The sequence below is a fragment of the Hylobates moloch genome, unplaced genomic scaffold (assembly GCF_009828535.3).
Source record: "Hylobates moloch isolate HMO894 unplaced genomic scaffold, HMol_V3 SCAFFOLD_14, whole genome shotgun sequence".
In the NCBI taxonomy this organism is placed as follows: Eukaryota; Metazoa; Chordata; class Mammalia; order Primates; family Hylobatidae; genus Hylobates; species Hylobates moloch.
Genome location: NW_026652289.1, coordinates 8,546,428 through 8,567,510, shown reverse-complemented (window position 1 = coordinate 8,567,510; position 21,083 = coordinate 8,546,428). Strand labels below are relative to the sequence as shown.

At 40.3% G+C, this 21,083-nt stretch overlaps 1 protein-coding gene across 1 annotated transcript in view; it reads right to left on the bottom strand.

The window, feature by feature from the left end:
- Positions 1-2,079: 2,079 nt before the first annotated feature.
- Positions 2,080-21,083, bottom strand: part of KCNJ6 (potassium inwardly rectifying channel subfamily J member 6) — a 322,877-nt gene continuing 303,873 nt past the window's right edge. The window contains exon 4 of the mRNA XM_032174246.2: positions 2,080-9,450. Within this exon, the coding sequence (XP_032030137.1) occupies positions 9,125-9,450 (326 nt within the window). The 3' untranslated portion in view covers positions 2,080-9,124. The remainder of the gene's footprint in view (positions 9,451-21,083) is intronic.

Below are 21,083 nucleotides of genomic sequence, written 5' to 3'. Positions count from 1 at the left end.
GATGATGGCTTGAAGAAGAGCCTTTTAAGAAGCAATTTGGCCACCTAAGTGCATCCCATCTTAGGAAGAAAGGATGGGAATACCCCAGACCTGACGTGCGGAGGAAGCACCTGTATGCTGGGTCCTACTCCACATTACCTTGGGTTCTCCCAAGGCTGTCTGCAGGTGGAGCAGCCCTAGGGAGCCTCCGCCCCATGGAGCCTCTGCCAGGTCTCCTTGAGCCTGCGGGAGAGTGGTCCACACTGAGAGGCTGGGAGTTACCATGGCAGCCAAGCACATCCTCGGTAACCAGGCACCCACAAGTGCTGGGAGTTTCCCCAGAGCACAGTCTGTGCAGACAGTGGGAAAGGAAAGAGCACTTTGCCAACACAGGCAGACACTTGGGGAGTCAATCGTTTTGGAATCCCATGCACTTGTGAGTTCACTGTTGTCTCTGTGTGGCTCTTGGTTAAGACGAGAAAGCAGTGGTCTGAATAAAGATGTTCAGGAGCTTCTTTGGCAAGCTGATCCCTTAATGGCGTGCTGCAAAGGACAGGAAGATCCCACTGGACAAGTCCAGCTGTCCTTTCAGCACAAGACCTAACTTTGTGCTGCTCTCGTCAGTTACCGGGCTGAGACCATGTATACGCCCAACCATCACTCATAGACTCTCTGGGCAACTATGAAGCAGGAACAAAATATACTTTTATATATATATATGGTTAGACTCTGAACATATGTGCTCAGGTAAAATTGGTGGTGGCCATTAAGTGGTAAGGAATAGGACTAACCCCAATAATAGGTTGCTGGATTGTGGATGCTCAAAAATGAAATTAACCTTCCAACGGGGGTGCCAGGAAAAGTGAAGTTTTCATGGTGAGATGAGGGAGAAAATTAAGAGAGAGCAGCTGGGGGGAATGGTTGGCTGACAATCTGCCATCACCTGAAAGCTGTGTGGGCACCAGGTGACAGCATAAGTTGTGTCTGTAAGTGCTGCAATGCAGAGGAGTTCCTTGCACATAATAATGAGACTCGACATTGATGCCTTCATTTGGTGACCCTGATAGCTTTTTTTTTTTCTTTTTTTCTTTTTTCTTTTTTTTTTTTTTCCTTTTCCTCTCCTCTTTTTCTTTTTCTTTCTTTTTTTTTTTTCCTTCCTTCCTTCCTTCCTTCCTACCTTCCTTCCTTCCTTCCTTCCTTCTTTCTTTCTTTTCTTTCTTTTTTTTGAGACTGAGTCTCGCTCTGTGGCCCAGGCTGGAGTGCAGTGGCATGATCTCAGCTTACTGTAACCTCCCCCTCCCAGGTTTAAGCTATTCTTGTGCCTCAGCCTCCACAGTAGCTGGGTGTACAGGCAGGAACTACCATGCCCAGCTAACTTTTTCATATTTTTAGTAGAGGTGGGGTATTACCATGTTGGCCAGGCTGGTCTCAAACTCCTGGCCTCAGGTGATCTGCCACCTTGGCCTCCCAAAGTGCTGAGATTACAGGTGTGAGCCACAGCACCCGGCCTTGCGAGATTTCTTAACCAGGGTGGAATTCTATTGGTTGTGGGGTGGCTTCAAACAAACCAAACTCCCAGCCTTACTCAAAAAGAGGGACCAGGTCAGACTATCTGGAGAGAGTTCTGCCATTGGCCTGATGACTGAGTCTGTGCCCACGGCATCGCGATACCAAAACGTGAGACTTTCTAGAGAAAAGAGAATTAGATATGTCACGAAAAAGAAAAGCACTGAGATCATCACCGTGAGAAAATCAGAAATTTGGGGATTTCCTTACCCTGACTCCATTTATTTTACTTGGACTTTCACATGGGAGGGCACCCCTGTGCTTAGCAGATGCTAAAGGTCTTAATTCAGTCGTCATCCCTGACCCAGGGAGGTGCTCTGTGGGGTCAAGGGTGTGGGGCAAGTTAAGCTTGAAAGATACAGGGTCCCCTGGAAGATACTTCTAGGTGATCATTTTCCAGACCCTGCAGGGAGAAGCTCCCCTAGAGAGACCTCAGTGGGTGGGCATGGCTGAGGCTTTTGTTCTGCCCAAGTCTGAGCTACGGGAGGGTATTTCTCATACCCATGCCCACAGTCAGCAATGCTGAGAGATGGCCAGATCTGAGGACAGTGCTCCTTCCCCTCCTCTAAGAAGACTGGCTGAAGACCCAGAGATTTGGGTAATGCACGGCTGACCGAAACTCTGCTCTCTGCACTCCAGTTGATCCAGTTCTACTAGTTGTGTTTAGTGATAAGACCCAAGACTGACATACTCCATAAGGTATTCAGCCTGGACTAGGCTCTTTGTAGCCAAAAGTCTGCTCCTAGGCTCCTGGAAGACCTTGCCCTTTTGCTTGAATGTTTTGTGATTTCTATCAATTTTAGAAACGATGATGATTACATGTTTATTTCACTAGTGCTTGTTGGTAGCAGATATTTACATTGCCTGAGAAAAACAGCCCTTCGTATTCTTATAAAGATTGGCTTAGTTGATATCACAGTATTGATGATCGGTGTTAATACAGTGGGCGCTGAGCCTTCATCTTGAAATGGGCAATTACACAAAGTCGGTGGGAACATTGCATTCTCTGAAATCAAGATCTGTTTACTATGTGGCCATAATTCTCCGGCCAACCACAGTGCATGTTAGGATTCGCGTCTAGGGGGTATAGTGTCTAAAAATAACTCTATAAATACCGTTTTCATCAGTGATAAATCTAATCTCCATCACTTAATCACGTTGACCACCCCAGTGAAATATTTTTCTGTGCCTTAAAAGTATTTTGCCTTCCTTTTCCTAGGACTCTCTTATTGAATTAGGTGGATACATGAAGCTTTCTTTTACCAAGGCAATGAGGCCAAGTAAAAGTTTGACTCCTTTTACATTTATTTAAGTTTTATGGTGTGGAACTTTGAGATTTGTTTCCTCCCACTTAGTTGTTTCGCTCTTCCACGCAGTTGAAGGGTCACAAGCTTTTTGCATGGTCTGTATTGTAGATAACATTACCTACTTAGTTTCAGACGCAGGATCAAGTCCATCCTTTATCTGTCGACAATATAACAACATCACAGTGATTTGTTACATTGTTACATTTTTTTCTTTCTCATCTGATTTCCAGAAAAGCACTCATAAGAGAACTTGATATGTTTTTCCATAGAACTAAAAAATAAGGAACCTAGCTTGGCTGACTACATATGGCATTAGAAATGCTTCCTTAGAAGACAAGGGAGTTCAGCTTAGTGACACAAAGAATGTCATTTAATATTGACTTATCTAAAAACCCTAAGGTCTGGACTTTTTCCATCCATTATGTCTGTAATTACCAATGTTTGTCTTTGCTTCAGACTCAGAAAGCGCAAGAAATCCAACAACCCTCTACTATACTTCCGTGCCTCCCTGAGCTCTTTTCAAAGGACCTTTTGGTTTTCCATAAGAAGAATTTAGTTCTCTAATTGCACATTAAACTTCTAGGTTAGTGGCTAGAGAGAGCCAGAACTAGCGCAATTAAACATAAGCGGTAGTTCCAGGTTCACGTTCATCACCTTGATCAGTTGTAAATTGTAGGCTAGAGAAAACTGGCAAGAAAACAGAGGGAGACATCTGGGCCACCTATTTAGCTCTTCTCCAAGAGAGCCTAAGAGAGAAGCCATGTGGAGGAGCGAGGCAGGTTTGATGTATGGCAACCACTGCAGGTCTGGGCTGCTTTGCTGAGCAGAGACTGGCAGCCTGAGCTATGTACATCATCCAATGCCTGTGGGTGCCACTGAAGCAATATTTCAGCTGCTGGGCTGGGAATGCCCATTTCTCGGTAGTTCATTAAGGAGTAATTTTACTGTATCCAGTTTCTGAGTTGACTACTAGATCCTGGCTGGCTGTTGACTGTATTTGCCACTCTGGAGGAATGGCATGAAAAGGAAGGATTCTTCCTTTGAGACTCTAACTGAATGACTGGGCTCTCTAAGTCTTGCGAAGCAGTTGTCCCTTTGACAACCAAAAAAAAAAAAAAAAGAGCTATGTTATTTTGAACAGACTTATGAGTGACTTCAATAATTTATACTAGAAAAAAAGTCATTCTTCTATATTGCCTAGGAGTCTCTTAAGAGTACAGTACAATATTTCATAGTACTTAGTAGTACTATTACATACTATTATTAATAGTACTATTTCTACTGCTTAATAGTACCAATAGTACTTAACAGTACAGTACAGGGGTCAGCAAGCTTTTTTTATACAGGGCCAGATAGTAAATATGTCAATCTTTGCCGGCCACACGGTCTCTTTTGTAATTACTCAGCTCTGCTAGTGCATGTGGAAGCAGCCATAGGCAACACACAGACAAATGGCTGTGGCTGTGTTCCAATAAAACTTTATTTGTAGACATTGAAATTTGAATTTAGGATGATTTTCACATGTCTCAAAATATTCTTCTTTTCTTTTTTTCCCCCAATTATTAAAAAATGTAAAAATCACTTTTAGCTCACAAGTGGTACGATGACAGGGAGCAGGCCAGACTTTTTTTTTTTAGCAGATTTGGTTTGCCGAAATTTTTTGTAGTAAAAATAGCCTACAGCTTGGGGCCTTGTGACCTGGATTTGAGACAAGGAGCTATGATTCACTGGCCTTTTAAACTTGGCCAATTTGCCCAAACCCTAGTTTTCCCTCTATAAAATGTAAATTATAATACTCAACCTCTCATGGTGAATTAGAATGAAATAAGATAATTTGTACAAGTGCTCTTAATGCTCTCAAACACCACACCATGTTGGGTAAAATATTGTTTTGTTATTATTATACATTCTGTGATTTATCAAAATCTCTTAGCAGCCTTCTGACAGAATTTTGACTTCTAGATGACACTCTGCATCTAAAGCACTCAAGACATTAAAGGCAGAAATATTAGGAAGAGGTGTGCTTTACTCAATTTTAATTAAAGGCTAACATTTTCTTAAATACCGGTTGGCCATAAAGTTTAGAAACAAGATAATGTTATTTTAGTGTATTGTAATGTAATACCAATGAATCATCTATTGTGTATATGTTACCTATGTTTTTCAATGTTAAAGCCATCCATTGAAAGGAAATCATCCTCAAAGATAATGTTTACCATACATAGAGGACACTGAACTTTCAACTACTTTCCTGACATTTCTAAATCATACAGAGTATTACCCAAGTCAGGGAAAGAAAGACTGAAGAGTAGCCAGACTATTAGCAAACTGTTTTGGAAATGATTTACTATGAGTATTTTAATTGTATTCTCTCAGCAAATCAAATGATTTCCCATTCTTCTGGTGAGTTCAGGTAGTTTTCTAACAGCATTCTTATGCCCCCTTTCTCTGTCCACCAGTTCCCACCTTTGTAAACAGTTTCTAAATATCCCAAAGACACTGGCTTAAATCTAAATAAAAAAGCAAAGGGGAAAAAAGTAAGAAACCTGAAATGTAAGAAAATGTAGGGATGGAAAGCTTAAGAATGTTGCTCTGGAGAATTCAAAATTTAGACTATTAAACGAAGTCATGAATAATTTTTACATTAGAGTGCAATGAAAAATAGACATTTCAGAGCCCTAGCTTGGTTAAACCTGCAAGAGAAAATTGTGCTTAAGAAATAGGTTGACATTTCCAGCTGGATTTCTGTTACGGAACATAAGGTACTGAACTAAAACAATAGAATTGGAACTGGAGAACCAGAGAAACAGCAAAGGATGGGGATAGATGGAGGAAGGGAGTGGGGGAAGAGAGAGTTCTGCCTCATGGGCATAGAGGGGATATATGTTGGAACAACCAGGCTGGAAGGCCATGTTTGAAGACAGAAAAGTTGACATTTGCTATGTCAATGTAAAAGAGTATAGCTTACCCTGGGGACAGCTAAATCATAAATGATTTTATTGGTTCCATAAAGTTGATTTATAAATGAATGGATGCTCTTCCAGTTGGAGAGCACGTTGGGGTGGGTGGAGGTGAGAATCCGAGGAACTCAGCAGCCTTGTGGTGGGGGGTCATGCTTGCAGCTGAACCTGCCCTTCCATCCAGGAGCACTTTGTTTTGTCAGATTGGGGTCAACTGTGGCAAACCATAACCCTTAAATTCCAAATTCTTGTCTGGCTCATGGATCCCACCATGCTTTATGGAAAAGTGACTCAAATACATTAACCAAACAGACCAAAGGATCAAGTTGAGAGTGATCTTCATTAGTTATGGATACTGTTGTATTAAAAGAGACTCTTAAAAAATTCTCATTGCACTTGGTTTGCTAATGGAGCGACTGAGGGAATGAGGACTGGATATTGCGGAATAGAATGAGTGGAAATTGTGGGGTCAATTTTGTTGAGCTGTCTTAAGGGAAAACACCATTCACTCACTACTCGCTGCTTAGAAAATCAGTCTCAATGAACTTTCAGTTCCAAATTTTAACAGTTGACACAAAATACACTGTTAAACTGTGTTAACAACTGTAGAAAAATAGACATGTTTGATAGGGACATTCTAGTAAAAGGTTCTTCAGGAGCATCCTCATTTAAAGATTCAGAGGCTCACATTACAAAAATGAGATTTGGTTCAAGTTCTGTCTCCAACTACATTGACAACAAAGACAGTGAGAAACAGGGAGAGACCTCACATCCGGGTGCCCGTCACAGACACAGAACTGACAGGTGCACTTGGCCAACGTGTTGTCAAGGCTCTTCGTTCAGTTGTGCTAAAGGGCAGGCAAGCAGGGATCAGGCCCTGAGCTGCTTGCTCTTCCAACCAGACACGGGGGTGTGCGCTGTCCTTTAAACCTTAGCAATGGAATTAAAAAGGCCCAGTGAGTCTTCAAGAGCTAAATTAGAAGATATTTTGCAGCCCCTATTCCATCTTGTTTTGTGCCTGCCATGGCCTGGCCTGCAACCCTGGCAAGGCTGCAGGGGAGCTCCCCAAGCCAAGAGTGCCCTTCATTAGGCTGCAGAGAGGTCAGGCCATGGCTCCTCCCTGCAGCCTCAAGGGGAGTGTATTGAGCTTCCTCCTCCTGGACCACCACCTCCTTCTTAGAGTGTGCGAAATAAAGAAATGATTCAACAGAGATTCAATGCAAAAAAGGAAATACTGGCAAGCAGGAAAGGGCTATGGCCAACAGTTTTGTTTTCCTTAAAGTCAGTGCCAAGAGGCAGTTGTCCTGATCCAAGTTCTCGGAGATGGGAGAAGAGAGGCCCCGAGGTTATATTTAGGAGCCACTTTCCTTATCCTGGGACTTCTTTTTTAGTAGACGAGGTCCCCAGACTACAGCAAAGGCCTGTGCAATCAGGTCAGGGAAGGCAAGGGAAACAAAGAGGGACAGCTAGTTTGATCTCTTTGACCTCCATGGTGCAGAGCCTCAAACTGAGCACAGCTGTAGGAGCTGAAAATAAACTTGGATCCATTCAATGAATATTTATGATGGGCAACTGTGTTAAAGAACAAACAGCTTATAAATGCAAAATGAATGTGAAAGATCTGTAACAGTGCAAAATCTCCACCTGCCCCGGAGGTTTGATCTAATATTTGTTTCCTTATTTTTTTCATTTTAAAATTCAGATTTCCAGTACAAATACCCTTCCTTCCTTCCTTCCTTCCTCCCTCCCTCCCTCCCTCCCTCCCTCCCTCCCTTCCTCCCTTCCTCCCTTCTTTCCTGTTTGCAGATTAAAGTGAATTAAGGCTGGACTTTTTTGTTTGTTTTCTTTTGATTGAGAGACACTGGATTTGATTTCTAACCTGTGGCATACTCTAGAGACATTTCTTAGACAATCGTCAAGATTGTTGATCTAATCTTTGAATACTGAACTCTGGTCATTTCAAAATAATAAAAGATCACAATGCAAGAAATGCTGATGGATAAGCCCCAGGGACAGGCGAGATGTCATTCTCAGAACGCCAGATAGAGTCAAAGTGTGAGAGGTCAATGATTATAATGCATGCCACTCACTACATGCCTTCGTGAATTTCATGGCTTTAGACCCAAACCGTCTTCTGCTAACTTACCATGTCTCATTGTAAGAGTCTGTAGAGAAACTACAGCTGGAGAATCAATGGTTTTGCAGAAAAGTTTCCTAAATTATTGTACTACAAAGGGCAAGAGCTCATGTGAAAAGTAAAAACATACCTTTGGTGACAGGCTAGAGAATAGCTCCTTCCTGGTATTCCCCCTCCTCCAGGCCAGTTAGTGAGGCCCTTGTTATCTTTTAAAAAAAGACACCTGTTTTGTAACATTTCGCAGTATATCAGCATATTGGTGGTGGGTTTTGCCATCTACCAGACCCCTCAATATCCCCCAGACCTATGGCTTATTAGATTCAATGAAAGGATCAGCGTGGGAACAGTGAGGTACCCTAACGTCTGCCAGTCTGAGACACAAACAAAGGCCATGCACTGAAGGGCCAGCTGTCAACTGGATCAAAATAACCTGGAAAACACAGACATCAAAACAGAAATGCCTACTGCATGTTAGGAATCTTTCTTTCTTTTTTCTTTTTTTTTTTTTGCTTCTTATTTCTAAAGTTATATATCTAAACCTACATTAATGATACATCTATGTACAGTATTTAGAAGTTCTGTTCTATGGTACTTTTGTACATGCTAGGTTTTATTACTAACTACAAAAAGAAAATAATTACATAAGGCATATATATGTACAGTGGTTTGTCTTCAGCTCACCTGGGCCCTGTAACTGCCACACCCACATGGGGGCAAGCACCTCACCCTGTAGTAGATGAAATGAATTGGGATCCATAAAACTGAGGGCTCCACGCTGTGTCTCACTGAATGAATAAATAGGCACCAGAAACCTTGCTTGTCATATCCCAGGTAAAATCTTTGACACACCTTTTTGAGTGATCTGGTATTGTATAACACATGCAGGTAAGTAACTGAAATCTCCAGGAGTTGGACGTGTAGTATTTTGGGAGGAGACCAGGCTTGGGCCACAAATGAGGACACTTTGCACCTTCATCAAATCCATGTCTACCTTGTCAATCTGAATAACTGAGAGAGGGCAGGTAGATATTTTACACCTTGAAGATTTGTTTTCTGGTCATGTAAAAATTAAGTATAAACAAATAAAAAAGCAAGAGAGACAGAAAAGAAAGAGAATGAGAGACAAGGAAAGATGGTGTTGGGGGGAGAAGAGAAGGGGTTGCCCCGCTAGGGCACTAAACTTTGGATTCATTCTCCAGGTTTGCCACGTCACCATTTCTTTCTGTTTGCTCTTCAAGGTTCTTTTCTTCCTCTTCAGTCTCCAGTTCTGCATGTTGGTTGAGTTTGCTGGATACAGACCAACTCAGGGGCAGCTCTGCCCTGCTGGCTAACTCGGCCAGCTCTTTGGCACTAAGGGATGGGGTGCTGGTCTCATAGGTCTCATGGAAGCTGTTGTAGTCAACTTCGTAGAACCCATCCTCCAGGGTCAGGACAGGTGTGAACCGGTAACCCCACAGGATCTCACTGGTGATGTAGGAGCTTCGAGCTTGGCATGTCATCCCTGTAGAGAGAAGAATAGAGGCTTTAGCATATGTAAGTGTGGGCTTTCCATGGCCAAGGAGTCACAGAGAGCCGGGAGGAGTACTGCATGCAGCTGTTGAGACTGACCTGCATACGATGTCACACTTAGTAGGTGTCATTCATGTTGTAGAGGCATGCTAATGTGCCATGGAGATTCCAGGCCTCTTAGGGGAGTCCTGGGGAACAATGAGAGAGTCCTGGCCCACATCAAGCCACATTTGCCTGCGTGGCCATGCACACACAAAGGAAATCAAGTGTGCAAATGCACACAAGTTTTTGCGTGTGTGTGGCTATGTCTGGTCCACCCTGCTCTGGGAGAACCCTGAAGCCATGACTCTGGCCTCCTACTGCTCTTGGAGGTTTAGCCTGGGTTCTAATGGGATTTGAGCTCTTTGGCCACAGACTTAGAATGAAATTTCATATATGGAACTACACTTAGGCTGTTTTTAAGCTAGAGGCGACAGATCAGTGTTACCCTCCCACCTGCCGTTAACACACAGGCCATGACTGTGGCCCCAGATGCAGTTGGAAGGGTCGCCCACCTGAATTTGCACTTTCCTTAGGCCCAGTGGTCATAGTTGCTCAGACCGTGCATCATAACTACTTTAAAAGCTTTTCCCCCCTTCCTTTTTTTTTTTTTTTTTTTGAAATGGAGTCTCACTCTGTCGCCCAGGCTGGAGTGCAGTGGTGCGATCTCGGCTCACTGCAACCTCCACCTTCAGAGTTCAAGCAATTCTCCTGTCTCAGACTTCTGAGCAGCTGGGACTACAGGTGCATACCGCCATGCCTGGCTAATTTTTCTTTTTTGTATTTTAGTAGAGATGGAGTTTCATCATGTTGCCCAGGCTGTTCGTGAACTCCTGAGCTCAGGCAATCCACCTGCCTCGGCCTCCCAAAGTGTTGGGATTACAGGCGTGAGCCACTGCTCCTAGCCACTTTTCCCTTTTCTTAAAGATGAGAAGCCTTTTTGTAATTTGCATAAAAGCACCATGTGAGCTACCAGCAGCCCTGGAGTCAGGAAGTAGCTTTCTTTTAAATATGAAACGGCAGAAAGAGGAAAAGTCCAGGCCCCTCCTTGGAAAATAAAAATAGGTAACAAGTGTGTCATAAGATATGAGAAATGACACTTGTGTGGTTTTTAAAATTTTTTCTGAGGTCAAAGAAATCTTTTATACAAATTCTCAGGAAATGAAAACATTCATTCAGTCATTCATCCAGGGCTGACTTCTCCATTAGGCAAAAAGGTGTGGTGTCTACGGCCCATGATACTTCTAGGGGCCCGTGAACATGTTTTAACTCTTTTAAAATCAGAAAAGATAAACTTTTAGATGGAATGTTAATATATTTATCTTTATACCAACACAGTTGTAAAATAGAACTTAAAACATTTTCTTAATGGGGCAAGGGGCTTCCGAAGGCAAGATCACCAGGGACTCATGAATATCATACTGTGGCCCTGTGTTCATTCATTCAGGAGAGCAGCCAGCCAGTCAGTATGTCATCTGTTAGGACCACCAGTAAGTATTACGCAGCTGCTTTGTGCTGAATGCAGGTGGATTAGGGAGAAGAGGATACCCGTGAATGTTTACACAGAAGGATCCAGAGCTACACAACATTCCTGCAGCACTGCATTTGCTCCTTGTGTCTAGAAGAAGAAACTGGGGTGCCAGGGACCTATGTGATTGACTCAACTATAGCTGTCAGAGCCTGAGCCAGCACCAGCCCTCACCCCAGCTCTGTGCTCTTCCTCTTAATCTCAAAACTGAAATGTGACCCTTCAAAACATTGAAATGTTCCCCTGGATGACCCACAGAAGCCCCGCCTTTATGCCTCTAAAACAAACATTGCAGGGCTTTTAGGTATTAGAAAAAAAAAGGTCAACACTGATTTGATTTTACTTCTCAAACAATGTTTCTCTTCTGAATTCTTTTCTTTATCTGTGCTTGAGGGTGGGGTGAAGACAGGTGATGGCAGTGATATGTGGGATCAGAATGAGAAACAATCAGGAAGTCAAGAGGAAAAGGTGATCCAATAACTCTTTTTCCACCAAGGAAGTACATGTTTATGGTAAAGTGGCTAGAAAATAGGGCTGTGATAACAGTGAGGGAAAACAGCAGGCTAATCAAAGAACAAAAATTCTGGGGAAAGAGGTTCACAGGGAGCTTTGGAAAGCTCTGACATATTCCAGAGAAACTAGAAGATCACATGCATGTGTAGGGCTGTGCACATGCCCAAGAAAAACCAGAGAAGGCCCTGAGATCTCACTTCTGGTTGACACCGAGTCTCTGTGCAAGTAGGAGGTGAAGGTTAATGCAGAGTTGTAAAGTGCCTGACTGAATGTTGAAGGCACCTCCCACCATGTACATAGAGACCCTTGACAAAGCCTGGGAGATTTTTGGTTACTGGCTTTTAAGAGAATCTGTCTAATTATTAGCTGATCACTAAATTAACTGAGCAGAGACTTTAGTGGCCATATACACAAAAAGTACAGACCTTACAAAATTAGCTCAGGAAAGTTACTAAAAAACAAATAGCAATGGCAACAAAAAACTCTGAAAAGGAGGGAGAATCTGATTTTCAGGGTTACTACATTATATTGCTTAAAATGCCTGTTTTCAACAAAAATTTATGACACATGCAAAGAAATAAGTATGTCCCATACACAGGAAGGGAAGCAGTCAATAGAAACTGTCCTTGAGGAAGCCTAGGCATTGGATTCACTAGAGAAAGACTTTAAATCACCTATCTTAAATATGTTCAAAGAACTAAAAGAAGCCATGTCTAAAGAACTAAAGGAAATAGGGAAACACTGTTTCCCCAAATAGAGAATATCAATAATAAAAAGTTACATCTAAAATCCCAACATAAATTCTGAAGTAAAAAGTATAATAAATGAAAGAAAAGAATTACTATAGGAACTTAGCAGATTTGAGCTGGCAGAAGAGAGAATCAGTGAGCCTGAAGATAGGTCAGTTGAAATTATTGAGGTATAGAAAGAAAAAAGAATGGAGAAAAATGAACAGTGCCTCAGAGACCTGTGGGACACAGCAAGCATACCAACATATGCATAATAGGAGCCCCAGAAGGAGAGTATAAAGAGAAAATAGCAGAAGGATTATGTGAAGACATAATGACTGGAAAGTCTTTAATTCAATGAAAACCATTAATCTATACATCTAAAACACTTAACCACAAGTAAGGTGAACCCAAAGAGATTCACACTGAGACACATCATAATCAAACTGTTGAAACACGATGATGAAGGTAGAATCTTGAAGGCAGCAAAAGATAAACAACTCATTACATGCAAGTTATTTTCAGTGATATTAATAGCTTATTCCTCATTAGAAACCATGGAAGCCAGAAGGCAATGAGAAGACATTATTGAAAGCACTGAAAGGAAAAGACTGGCAACCAAGATTCTATATCCAGCAAAATTATCCTTCACAAATGAAGGAGAAATGAAGCCATTCCATGAACAAAAATGGAGAGACTTTGTTGCTAGCAGACCTGTACTCCAAGAAATAATAAATGGAGTCCTTCAGACTAAAATAAAAAGACACTAGATAGTAACTCAGATGAGAACAGGTGTGTTCGGGGTGGTATGGCCATAGACTAGACTGTAACTCAAATCCACATGAAGAAATAAAGAACATTGGAAAAAGTAACTACATAGGTAAATATAAACGTTTTTCTCCAGAATGATTTTAAGGTTATTCCATTTTATGGCAATTATACTATTCCATTATATGAATATATCATAGTTTTATTTAATCAATAAAACAAAGTGATCCAAAATATGTGGTGGGTCTATTTGTTGTGGGAAATATTAATAATATTGGCTTGGTTTGTGTAGGTTGTCTTAAGTGTACTATTATGGGCTGAATTGTGCACCCCCACCCCCACATTCATATGCTGAAGTCCTAATCTCCAGCATTTCAGAATGTGACATGCTTGAGATGGGATCTTTAAAGAGTTAATTAAGTTAAAATAAGGTCATACTGGTGGGCCCTAATCTAATATAATTGATGTCCTTATAAGAAGAGGAAATTAGGACACAGACACACACAGAGGAAAGATTATGTGAAGACACAGGGAGGAGATGGCCATCTACAAGCCAAGGAGAGGTCTCAGGAGAACCAGCCCTGTTCACATTTTGTTCTCAGACGTCTACCATCCAGCCTTGTCAGAAAATTAATTTCTGATGTTTAAGCCACTCAGTCTGTGGTACTTTGTTATGGCAGCAAACTCAATACACTTACTGACTTCTATAGGGAGAGGAAAATACCTTTCCATAGTGCCATTTGAAGAGGAGTATTTAATTTATGTAATAAGTAAGATTTAAGTAAATGTTCATGGATGCTTTTCCAATTTTTATCATTTTTATATCAGAGCTCATTTAAAAAAGGATAAAAAAGAATATTAATGTTTGCCTATCAGTAAAATATTAAAAAGTATTTCTAGGGTAAATTGATAATTTTCTTCAGAAAAAATTCCTGTCTTACATATGGACTTAGGTCCCAGTCCAGTCTTTAAAAGTGTGATGTTTTACTGAATTTGGAAAAGTAACAAAATAAAACCAACTGAGTTAGCCTCATAAGCAAGGCAGAACTTCCAAGATGACATCTGTGTGTGTGTGTGTGTGTGTGTGTGTGTGTGTGTGTGTGTGGTGTTTATGTTCCATATCAGGGACATAATCATAAAGGCTCCCAGAACTAGGTTATTTTGTGAGTAAGGTACTTGCTGGAAAAAGAGATGCTTCATTTGGTGAAGAGCAAAAGGTGGAAAACCTGATCTTGATCTCCTTTGAGCATGCAGTCATAGGTGTCTGTTTTTCTTATTGTATTGTGAATGCCTTGAGGATCTATTTGTCTTGTTTATTTCCATATTCCTTAGCATTTGCACAGTGCTTCAATATTGGAGGTTCCCAAGTACTTGCTAAGTGAAAAGAGTGGACTTGGGGAACTATACAGAAACAGCTTAATATTGTTCATTGGCCATGTCTGAGTGTATTATTAAATAAAAAGATGGCTTGTGAGTCATTAGAAAACAAAGTGGGAGACTTCTGCTTCCATCATCACGTCAGTCTGCATATGAAGGACCCTTAGCTAAGATATAACACAAGGCTGGAAAATTACAAAATGTCTTACCTTTTGTTTTATGTATTTATCTGTTTGACAAATACGAATTATACATATTGATGGTGTACGTGATATTTTGATATATGCGTATGTTGTGAAAAGGCTAAGTCTGGCTAATTGAGATATCCATTACCTCACACACTTACTTTTTTGTTGTGAGAACATTTAAAATCTACTCTGAGCAATTTTTGGGTATATAACGCATTGTTGTTAACAGTAGTTGCCATTTGCATTTCTATTTTTGTGACAGTGCTTGTCCTCTCCTTTATCTTGACTTCCCATGGTAAAATGCTGCTCATCTTTCAAGAGCTAACTAATGTGTGGTCTCCTTTCCAAAGCACATTGTGACCAACCAGTCTCTTGCTGGAACTATTGAGTTCCAGGCCACCATAACACTTCAGTGACCTATCACAGCACTTATCAGAGTGTTTTACAGCAGTTATATGTGTCTGTTTTCCTTGCTGAATTGTGAATGCCCTGAGGATCTACTGGTCTTATTTCCATATTCCTTAGCATTTAGCACAGTGCTTCAACATTGGAGGTTCCCAGCAAGTACTTATGGTTAAGTGAGAAGAGTAGACTTAGAGAACTATACAGAAACAGCTTAATATTGTTCATTGGCCATGTCTGAAATGTATTATTAATGTTAAATAAAAAGATTGCTTGTGAGTCATTAGAAAAGAAAGCGGGAGATTACTGCTTCCAGCGTCATGTCTGTCTGCAGATGAAGGACCCTCAGCTAAAACACAATGCTGGAAAAGTACAAAATTCATAATTTGAATTAAACCTGAGTTCAGTAAAAGCAAGAGATGAGACTTCTGGGGCTGGTGAAGAGGGAGTAATGCACCTATTCCTTCCCACCAAGTATAGTTGAGGCCTCTGGACAATGTACAAAATGAAACCACCTGAAGACTCTAGAAAGTTCATAAAAGCAAGACGATTGGAGAAGGGAGTCAAAACTTGAGGAATGAATCGTCTGGGGATAAGTTTTTCTGCCTTCCTCTTTTATTTTCTGGCTTTGACCTGAGAGTGGCCCCAGTGTAGAACAAGTGCTGGGAGAAAAATCTCAGAAACCCTGCCTTTCTAACCGGAGGACCAGGAAAAGGTGCTGCTGTGAGTCACAGACGGGAGTGGGAATCCCCATTAACTGAGTGTGAGGACTTCCCCACCAGCCCTGAGTGCAGCATTTGTCCTCAGCTGCTCTGCAGTGTGGCGGTGACACAGGTGCCAAAAACTGAGAGAGAGCCTGTCTTTTTGGACCGAGTATTGGGAAAGGGGAATTCCAGGGACCAGAGTTTGTGGCTGCATTTTCCTCTTTCCTCTCACTGCTTTACCCTAAGAGTGGCCCCGATTGTGTAAAACCATGCAGCAGCCCAGGTGGCTCAAATGCTGAGCAAGTCTTGGCTTTAAAGAAAGAAGTATCAGAAAAGGAGGCCCGGGAGCTGAAAGTGGGGGCCGACGTGGGGAGGGGTGGATCTCACAGAGGAGAGAACGGGAGAAGAGGATTTCCAGATTCTGTGTGTGAATTGATATAATCGTGAGCTTTGCATGCACAGGACAGAAAACAATAAGAAAAGATGAACTTAAAAATTACCTCATTTTGGAATATATGACCACACTTCTAAATGTCAAAGAAGAAACCATAATGGAAATTTGATAGTACTTAGGACTGACTGATATTGAAATTCTAAATATAAAAATAAAAGGGCATATAGAAAGTAAGAAAAATTTATATGCCTAAATGCATATATTAGAAAAGAAGAAAGTCTGAACACTAATGTTTAGAATATTCAACTTAAGACATTAGTAAATGAAAAACAATTCACAGGAAATAGGCAACAAAGATCACTGTATAAATTAATACAATATAAAACAAATCAACCACAGTGAGGATCAATAAAGGCAAAAGTTGTTTTTTTGAAAAGTCTAGTAAAATAGACAAATCTCTGATCAGACTGGCCAAGTAAAATGTATAGAAGGCAAAAATAAATGGCATTGGGAACTCAAAGGTATACATAACTATAGAAACAGCAGAGACTGAAAACACAAAAGGAGATTATAATAACTTAAAAATACAGATGAAATGGACAATTTTCTAAATCATATAAATTACCAATACTTATTTAAGTAAAAATAAAAAGCAGAGATACCTTGTAACCAATTATGAAATTGAGCCAGTGATTAAAAACTTGCCATAAAGAAATTACAAAGCCCAGACAATCTTAAAGATGAGTTCAGTGAAATATTCTAGGAAGAAATCATGATAATTTTATATAAACTTTCCTAGGAAATAGAAGAATCATTTCCTAACTCATTCTAAAAGGCAAATAATCTTGACAATAAAGTCATAAATCTAGTACAAGAAAGAGACAAAAAGGGAGAACACAAGCCCATATTATTCACTTGTGTAGCTACAAGAATCCTAGAAGAAATATTAGCAAACCAAATCCAACGGTTTAGAAAAAAAAGATACACCATGATCAAGTTGGGTTTATTCCAAGGAATGCAAGGGTGGTTTAACCTTAGAATACTGATCATATAATTTGTCATGTTAAAAGATTGAAAGATCACTTAAATATGTGCATAGAATTCATTTGATAAAATTCAAAAACCACTTATGATGAAACTTCTTAATAAACTTTGAATATGAGACCAACTGTACCTACCAAAAATCTAAACAATCATTATTTTTGATGATGATGATGATCAAAAGTTAGGATTGTTTAAAGTCAGGACCAGTGATTTTAAATACAGATGAAGTAAATGCTTGCTATCGCCTTTTCTATTCAGTATTTTACCAAAGGGCTTTGCCAGTATAAATAAGATAAAACAAATAAAATAATTTGATTCAGAAATCAATAAAACTTTCATTATTTGCAGATAATATAACTGTGTACATAGAAAATCCACAACAGTAGTACAACTATTAGGATTACTAAGAATGTTTAGCAAGGTGGCTAGAATTTAAAAATCTATGCAGAAAACTTATGTATATTTTTATATACCAGCAACAAACAAAAGACATAACAACAACCCTTCACCATTTCCTCTATCAACAACAAAAAAAAAACCTATAAATAAATCTAATAATAGAAATACAAAACCTTTATGACAATTTATAAATTACACAATTTGAGAGACAGGAAGATTTAAATAAATGGAGAGATATATCATGTTCATGGATAGGATGATTAAACATCCTAAAGATGTCAGTTTTTCCCAAGTTACTTTATAGATTCAATGCAATCCCAACAAAATATTGTTAAAGTTAAAAAAAATGGATTTGACAAATCCTTTCTTACACCGTAAGGAAGTACAAAGACTCAAAAGTCAAAACTCTTCTGGAGAAGAACAAACTGTAGGGACTCACTCTATTAGATCACAGGACATATTTAGTAACTATGGACATGTGCAACAGGAAACATGTATGGTTATGTTCATAGCAGCTGTTATACTTTGGATATTTGTCCTCTCCAAATCCCAGGTTGAAATTTGATCCCCAATGTTGAGGGTGGGGCCTGATGGAAGGAGTTTGGGTCATGGGGTGCTTGGTGCCATGCCCAAGGTAATGAGTAAGTTCTCGTTCTATCAGTTCTCATGAGAACTGATTGTTTAAAAAGAGCCTGGCATCTCCATCCTCTCTCTCTCTTCCTTTCTCTCTTGCCATGTGAGCGCCATTCACCTGCTCCCTTTTCCCCTTCCGCCATGAGTGGAAGCTTCCTGAAGCCCTCACCAGAGGTCAGGGCCATGCTTCCTGTACAGCCTGCAGAATCAAGAACCAAATGAACCTCTTTTCTTCATAAATTACCCAGCTTCAGATATTCCTTTATAGTAACACAATGAACTAGGTCAGCAGTATCATTTTTACTTTTTTCTTTTTTAAATTTTATTATTATACTTTAACTTTTAGGGTACATGTGCACAATGTGCAGGCTTCTTACATATGTATACATGTGCCATGTTGGTGTGCTGCACCGATTAACTTGTCATTTAGCATTAGGTATATCTCCTAATGCTGTCCCTCCCCCCTCCCCCTACCCCACAACAGTCCCGGGAGTGTGATGTTCCCCTTCCTGTGTCCATGTGTTCTCATTATTCAATTCCCACCTATGACTGAGAACATGTGGTGTTTGGTTTTTTGTCCTTGGGATAGTTTGCTGAGAATGATGGTTTCCAGTTTCATCCATGTCCCTACAAAGGACATGAACTCATCATTTTTTATGGCTGCGTAGTATTCCATGGTGTATATGTGCCACATTTTCTTAATCCAGTCTATCGTTGTTGGACATATGGGTTGGTTCCAAGTCTTTGCTATTGTGAATAGTGTCACAATAAACATACGTGTGCATGTGTCTTTATAGCAGCATGATTTATAATCCTTTGGGTATATACCCAGTAATGGGATGGCTGGGTCAAATGGTATTTCTAGTTCTAGATCCCTGAGGAATAGCCACACTGACTTCCACAATGGTTGAACTAGTTTACAGTCCCACCAACAGTGTAAAAGTGTTCCTATTTCTCCACATCCTCTCCAGCACCTGTTGTTTCCTGACTTTTTAATGATTGCCATTCTAACTGGTGTGAGATGGTATCTCATTGTGGTTTTGATTTGCATTTCTCTGATGGCCAGTGATGATGAGCATTTTTTCATGTGTTTTTTGGCTGCATAAATGTCTTCTTTTGAGAAGTGTCTGTTCATATCCTTCGCCCACTTTTTGATGGGGTTGTTTGTTTTTTTCTTGTAAATTTGTTTGAGTTCATTGTAGATTCTGGATATTAGCCCTTTCTCAGATGAGTAGGTTGCGAAAATTTTCTCCCATTCTGTAGGTTGCCTGTTCACTCTGATGATAGTTTCTTTTGCTGTGCAGAAGCTCTTTAGTTTAATTAGATCCCATTTGTCAATTTTGGCTTTTGTTGCCATTGCTTTTGGTGTTTCAGACATGAAGTCCCTGCCCATGCCTATGTCCTGAATGGTATTGCCTAGGTTTTCTTCTAGAGTTTTTATGGTTTTAGGTCTAACATGTAAGTCTTTAATCCATCTTGAATTAATTTTTGTATAAGGTGTAAGGAAGGGACCCAGTTTCAGCTTTCTACATATGGCTAGCCAGTTTTCCCAGCACCATTTATTAAATAGGGAATCCTTTCCCCATTTCTTGTTTTTGTTAGGTTTGTCAAAGATCAGATAGTTGTAGATATGTGGCATTATTTCTGAGGGCTCTGTTCTGTTCCGTTGATCTATATCTCTGTGTTGGTACCAGTACCATGCTGTTTTGGTTACTGCAGCCTTGTAGTATAGTTTGAAGTCAGGTAGCGCGATGCCTCCAGCTTTGTTCTTTTGGCTTAGGATTGATTTGGCGATGCAGGCTCTTTTTTGGTTCCATATGAACTTTAAAGTAGTTTTTTCCAATTCTGTGAAGAAAGTCATTGGTAGCTTGATGGGGATGGCATTGCATCTATAAATTACCTTGGGCAGTATGGCCATTTTCACGATATTGATTCTTCCTACCCATGAGTGTGGAATGTTCTTCCATTTGTTTGTATCCTCTTTTATTTCATTGAGCAGTGGTTTGTAATTCTCCTTGAAGAGATCCTTCACATCCCTTGTAAGTTGGATTCCTAGGTATTTTATTCTCTTTGAAGCAATTGTGAATGGGAGTTCCCTCATGATTTGGCTCTCTGTTTGTCTGTTATTGGTGTATAAGAATGCTTGTGCTTTTTGTACATTGATTTTGTATCCTGAGACTTTGCTGAAGTTGCTTATCAGCTTAAGGAGATTTTGGACTGAGACAATGGGGTTTTCTAGATATACAATCACGTCATCTGCAAACAGGGACAATTTGACTTCCTCTTTTCCTAATTGAATACCCTTTATTTCCTTCTCCTGCCTAATTGCCCTGGCCAGAACTTCCAACACTATGTTGAATAGGAGTGGTGGGAGAGAGCATCCCTGTCTTGTGCCAGTTTTCAAAGGGAATGCTTCCAGTTTTTGCCCATTCAGTATGATATTGGCTGTGGGTTTGTCATAGATAGCTCTTATTATTTTGAGATACGTCCCATCAATACCTAATTTATTGAGAGTTTTTAGCATGAAGGGTTGTTGAATTTTGTCAAAGGCCTTTTCTGCATCTATTGAGATAATCATGTGGTTTTTGTCTTTGGTTCTGTTTATATGCTGGATTACATTTATTGATTTGCATATGTTGAACCAGCCTTGCATCCCAGGGATGAAGCCCACTTGATCATGGTGGATAAGCTTTTTGATGTGCTGCTGGATTCGGTTTGCCAGTATTTAATTGAGGATTTTTGCATCAATGTTCATCGAGAATATTGGTCTAAAGTTCTCTTTTTTGGTTGTGTCTCTGCCAGGCTTTGGTATCAGGATGATGCTGGCCTCATAAAATGAGTTAGGGAGGATTCCCTCTTTTTCTGTTGATTGGAATAGTTTCAGAAGGAATGGTACCAGCTCCTCCTT